This window comes from Crocodylus siamensis, chromosome 5 (assembly GCF_052110815.1).
Source record: "Crocodylus siamensis isolate JL-2025a chromosome 5, ASM5211081v1, whole genome shotgun sequence".
NCBI classification, from domain to species: domain Eukaryota; kingdom Metazoa; phylum Chordata; order Crocodylia; family Crocodylidae; genus Crocodylus; species Crocodylus siamensis.
This window is the reverse complement of record NC_143399.1, coordinates 54,305,159-54,311,158: the sequence shown is the minus strand read 5'-3', so window position 1 is coordinate 54,311,158 and position 6,000 is coordinate 54,305,159. Positions and strand designations below refer to the sequence as shown.

The 6,000-nt window shown below is 36.5% G+C and overlaps 1 protein-coding gene across 3 annotated transcripts in view; it reads right to left on the bottom strand.

Annotated features, from left to right (window-relative positions):
• Positions 1–310: 310 nt before the first annotated feature.
• Positions 311–6,000, bottom strand: part of SWT1 (SWT1 RNA endoribonuclease homolog) — a 70,084-nt gene continuing 64,394 nt past the window's right edge. For all 3 annotated transcript variants that reach the window (XM_090048317.1, XM_090048314.1, XM_090048315.1), the window contains exon 18: positions 311–1,962. In XM_090048317.1, the coding sequence (XP_089904443.1) occupies positions 1,857–1,962 (106 nt within the window). In that variant the 3' untranslated portion in view covers positions 311–1,856. The remainder of the gene's footprint in view (positions 1,963–6,000) is intronic.

The following is a 6,000-nucleotide window of genomic DNA, read 5'->3' as shown; positions in this document are numbered from 1 at the left end:
ATAAACTTGCAAATCCTATAGCCTAACTTTGCAGCTGCCAAGACAACAGGAGGTACACACAGGATTGAGAATACTGACAACAAAAGTATAAGAATAAAGTTTTTCAGTGTACAATATAAAACACAGAATGAGACATTTACATGTTTTGAAAAAATAAAGCTCTGTCACTTATTTGGAATTCAGATCCCAATTTAGTGGGGACTTCTCTCCAAGTCAAATAGCTAGCTAAATATTTAAAGCTTTTAGGGGATGCATCTCATGCTGGTGACTTGATATACTTTAGTTAAAGAAAGATGGTACATTAAGCAGCTTAGAATTTACAGTAGTTTATTTACATACTCTTAATAAATATATTCTTCCAATAAAGACTTTACAAAACCATTTAAGAATTAAAATATCAAAATAACTGATACAATTACACATTGCATCTGTCATCTCTATACAAAACACAAATACAGAGGTAGCTTTAACGGCCAAAAGTAACACCTGGTGTTTAAATTAAGTGGTTTTAGAGAAATGTCATTCAAAATCACTTTCAGAAAGTTCTCACCTGATATTCAAAGACACTAAGTAAAGGGCAGTAAGGCAAATCATCTGAAGGTAAACTGCAAAGTTAAAAGAATTTGTGTCGTTAAGATGAACTGGAAGAGGGAAGCCTTTTCCATGACTTTTTAAGGAAAAATCATTAAAAGACCACCCAAATTACCACCATGCTAGGCATTGCACTGGATGCCTAGTAAGACTTAGGAAGTCACAGGGTAAGTAATTAAAACCATTTCTCTTGCACAGGCAAAAGTTCCCACGCAGTGCTGGAAGGTGGGTCTACCACCCACCAGCTGCTATGTATTAATAGCCAGCGTGCATGCTTTTACCAACAGGCCTGCTTAACCCTCAGCCTAGGCATCTGAAATTGAATGTAAAAAAATCTGATAATCAATTGTGGGTGAAATAGGGGTAAGATCTGCATCAGTCTGAGGCCAGTGCACACAAGAAATGACAGGCTTAACATTCTGGACAATTCATTAATACAGTTTAGAATTGAGAAAGAACAGATCATTTTGAGACTGACCACATCTTGTTTTTTTGTCCTTTATCTATCCCCTCTAATTTTGCCTACATGATATAACAGCATAAGAGATTACCACTTTACTGTAGCTGAAGATAGGATCCTAAGTCAGGGGGAAAGTTCAAAGCATTCATGGGGAAAAATGTAATTTGGTTAAGTGACAGCAGACAGCTAAAATGAAAGGTTGTCTTCTAATGTGTAATAGGTAGCAAGTAGAATGGCTTTGACATAAAATATTAACCTGTAACACTGGTGTTTTACATGTTGGGCCTATGGTCTCCATTTAGGTCTTGCATATCTTGTACCATACATGTGATCTTGTTCTTTATAACGAAAAGGAGTTAAACTTATGCTCTGGTCCTTTGTACTAGTTTCAGTGACATACAGGTCCTAGAAATATGAAAATGCATCAACTCATTTTTTTTTTAAATTTACATCTTTAAACAACTAGTTTAACAGAATTTGTATGCCAAGTTGTATCTCAAAGGCACCTTTTAACATTGCATCATGAACTAAGACACGTTCTTAAGGAAATTCGGACTACCAATGTTCTATTTCTGTTGACCAGCAACAAAATCCCCTGTTTCTGCTCAGCCAGTTCCAGGAGTTGCCTCAAACATACTACTTTTTTTTTTTTTTTTAAACAGGACCATGAGAGAAACTGGAAGAGACGTTGTTGTTCTGTTAACAAAAATATTTTCTATTCTTTTCGAACAAAGAGCAGAGAGATTTGAAAGAGAAGGGGAAGAGAACATTGTAGCCCAAAGCCTGTAGTCAGTGAACTGTAGAATCACAGCCAGCCTCTGTTCTTCACCTCTATGTGGACAGATGCATTGCACTGTTTAATAGCAGCTTCCAGCTGAGCTAGTTGATAGCATCCAACTGTTAGCCTCTCTCTAGAAGAATGAAAAAAAAGTACATTATTAAAAGTAGCCCATCAGGACTCATTTAAAATAAGAATTTTTTTTTTTTTTAAATAGAAATGCAAGGAAAATATTCCTTTATAAAAAGAAGTATTTACTTTTAAAACTAGTGGCCTAGTTTACATAGATGCTAAAGTATTTGATTTCCTTAAAATAGGAGTGATTAGCAGCATCTTTTTCATAATACAGATGTTACAAACCCAGATAAATGTAACTTTCATTTCCAGCTAGCAGCATTTAAGAGATCACTTTCACAATCCATGACATTAAATAAAACACTGAAACAGTATTTGGCAAACTCTTGTATACAAAAGCAGAACATGCAACTGATTTTAACTACAACGCTCTTGTTTTACACTTAATGTTTTTAATTAAAATTTTATATATAAAACTCTCCAAATCAACTTTGCCCACACCCATACTGTTTAAAACTTCCCTTAATTTTTCCCAAAAGACCTCATTGCTCCCATCTCAGCAAATTACTTATGCAAGCCCTCCTACTTCAGTAATGCTACTTGTATGCACCAAGTACCTTGTTGAACTGAGGAAATACCTCAGTTCTTAGTTATCTGATTGACACAGAGGTAAATGGCAAGTATGGAAGTTGAGAACAGTCTACTGACAACCACAGCATACAACAATGCATCCTCCCATCCTGTAGGTTCATTTATAGCACCATAAGACTTGTCTGGATGCTTTGTAAGATCTTGGACCTTATTTTGCACTGTCTATGAAGAGTTAATGTACATTATATCACTTTGTGGCACTTAACTGCTTTAACCTTCCATTAGTACAAACTCTAGAACTTAATTATTTGACCTGGCTTACTACACTGCTTGTTCCAAGAACACGTACTGTCAGACGAAACACTGTATAGACAATAGCCCACTGTTCTAACGTTAAAAGAACAAGGACTCAAAACGCTGTGCTTCATTTTTCCATCTTTTGTTTTGGTCAATGAAAGCTTAACCTAGATAAAAATAGCAGCTCCTCTATATATTGTTAGTGCAGACAAGCAATAGATGCAGATCCTCAACTGGTACAATTTGTTCCATGGACTTTACTGGAGCTGTAACAGTGCACCCCAGCTGAGGATCTGGGTGGGGACACAGATGTGGAGTGCCAAAAGATGCCATTTTTAAATGGTGCCTACTTTGAATGCATTCATGGAGGTTGATCCAACTTATATTAAACCCCCTTTTCTGACCAAAACAAAATCTTCCATTATTTTAACTGCCTGAAACCTAATGTAAAGAAGTCTAGATACATTTTAGTATGCCTGCAAAACAGTAATAAAATGTAGAATTCTGCCACAGTTCAGGCAGAGCCATCTTCTCCCTCCTTTTGTTTAATACAGCTACCTATAGATTCTCAATTAGTGACTGGAAATCACGTGTGTGTGTGCATGAGAGAGATCGATCGTTTGTAAGTTAAACCTTTGTAAGACAGCTAGCTATTTTTCCAGCTCTAATATTATATATGGCTTGTATTTTCTTCTACTGTAGTCTTGTTTCGTATATTAAAAGGCAAACAACAAAAGTGAACCAAAATTTCATTCCATATTTAGCTTAAGTAGCCACTACTTAAAGCTGGCAAATACTGAAAAACCTAAAATCCAAACCATGGTGTTCTCAAACAATATTAATTTTCTTCGGATACTTTAGCAAGCAAACTTACAGCAAATTTTACAAACAGTTAATATTAAACAAGTGTTATATTTTCACAGAAACACCATTCAAATTTATACTAGCAAACTGCAGATGCCAAGAACTCCACACATCCAGTTGGAAAGCAAGCAGTACATCATCTGTCCTTTTAGTTCAGTCAAACCAACTAAAAAAACTTGCAAGTGACTAATAATTGTTTGAAACTTCTGAGAATATCTGACACATAACTTCTGCAATCTGCTCACACACAAATTGTGAATGAACACATCTGACATTTGTTGAACAAATTAATTATCAATTACGTGGCCCAACCTAACTGAACCTGCCATTGTCCATGGACAAAGCTTGAAAAAAAATCTTTTGTCCAAAGAGAGAAAATAAGTTTAATTAGTATTGTTCTCCATCTTAAAGTGAACCTGGCAGGGGGAAATTATATTATGCAGCTGCTATGTGTAGGATTACAAAACTAAGTTACTGTAAAACTACAAAGAAGTACTAACCATTGTTTTTTATAAATCAACTGAAATAAAGGCCACGTGAATTATATGCAATTTGTCTCTATGGTAATCCATTTGCAACACAGTATACAAACAACAACCACCAGACATCTTGGCTCTGGCTTCTTCAAATACAGGTGGTGGTCCTGGAAGATCGGCTTCTGGGAAAGGGGTGAGGGGGGTCATCTCACAGCAGGTTTGCTAACCTAGGAGGGTTTTAAACTAGGTTCACCGTGGAATGGAGACAGAAGTCCAGAGGTAAGTGCCCCAAGCAGGAGCAAATTTATGCTGTATTTTTGGAGGAACTTTCTGGCATTGGAATAGGCTACCTAGAGAAGTTATGGACTCTCCATGCTTGGAAACTTTCCAAAGTCAGTTAAAGACAGACACTTGGCTGGGACAGTTTAGTCAGGGATGATCCTGCATTGAGAAGGGGCTGAACTAGATGATGTAGTGAGGTCTCTTTAAGCCCTGTTTTCCTATGATCCAATGATCTTCAGTATTAGTTTCTTAAGTTGTTGTTCATGAAACTAGATGGACTTGTTACACAACATTTTGAAAAAATATATAATAAGTTACTGTGTTTAAAACAATGCATTAACGGAAGTTTTATCAGGAAGTATAATACAATTAGCACTGTCTCTCTTGTATTTACATGTAATGTGATGATGATGTACATCAAACATTTAATGTTTCGAGTCCAATATTGGTGTTCTGCCCAAAGGGAATAGCAGCAATGTATCCTTGATGCTGAGAACCAACGGCCAGATGGTGCAAGGGTTCTGCAGAGAGGAAAGTATCTGCCAAACAGTAAAGCTTCAAAGACTTTCAGTAAAGCAGAAAGAGCGCAGATGTGATCTGTTAAACTGTTAGCTGTCCTATTTCAGACAAGTGAAACATAGCAGGGAGAGACAAGACATTGCATCCAATTCATATGGCTCACGCTGTCTTCATTTATTTGTTAGAACAAATTATAAAGAAAGATTGATAATCATGCCAAGGTTTAGGTGATGAAGAAAAATTCAATAAAAACAACAAACCTTAAACCTGAAATGCATGCTATTACTTCTGGGAATAATCTATAGCACTGAACACAGCCACACCAAGATAAAAATATTCTATTCTATTTAACCAAGAACTGCATTTCCTCACATCTGCAACATGCAAACTGCTTCGTCATGTCTCTACTAGACTCTTCTCCTTTTGTTTCCAGCCAAATCAATTAACAAGCTAGTTAACATTTTTCTTTTTATGCCAAAACAAATTATAAATATGAAAAAGCAATCAAAATATGACAATACAATCTAATACAACATTTCTTAGAAATAGCTCAGAAAAATACCTGTAACTCAAATATGCAAATATTTAATTTCCTCCCTACCTAATTAAAACCCTGTCTGGGATATTGCATGCTAATTGACCAATGTGGGGGAGCAGGCAGTGGGGGATGAACAAAGGGCACAATTCAACATCTTACACAAAAACAAAGTTGCAGCACAGTATAGTTCAGTTCTGTCTGGCATTTTGTTGGTTTGTAGGAGCCAAATCTTGCTCTCAATAAGGACTGCAGGGATTGTTTTCACACCTCAGTCCTCTTCAATAGAGAGCCTGATACAATTCATCTTTTTAAAATCACCTCATTTTGTGAGTGAGTGCCTGGAAGCTCTGCCTGTTCCCTCCCACAGCAGACACTGGTGATGTCTGCAGGGGCTATGGCAAACAAGGTGAAGAGAAGGTACACCCAGAACCACTTGCATTTCATACCACTCTGACTTGCAAGAATCTTTACCCATCCCAAATTTCTTTGCTTCTTAAAAAAGGAAAAAAAAAGATCTGATTTCAAATGA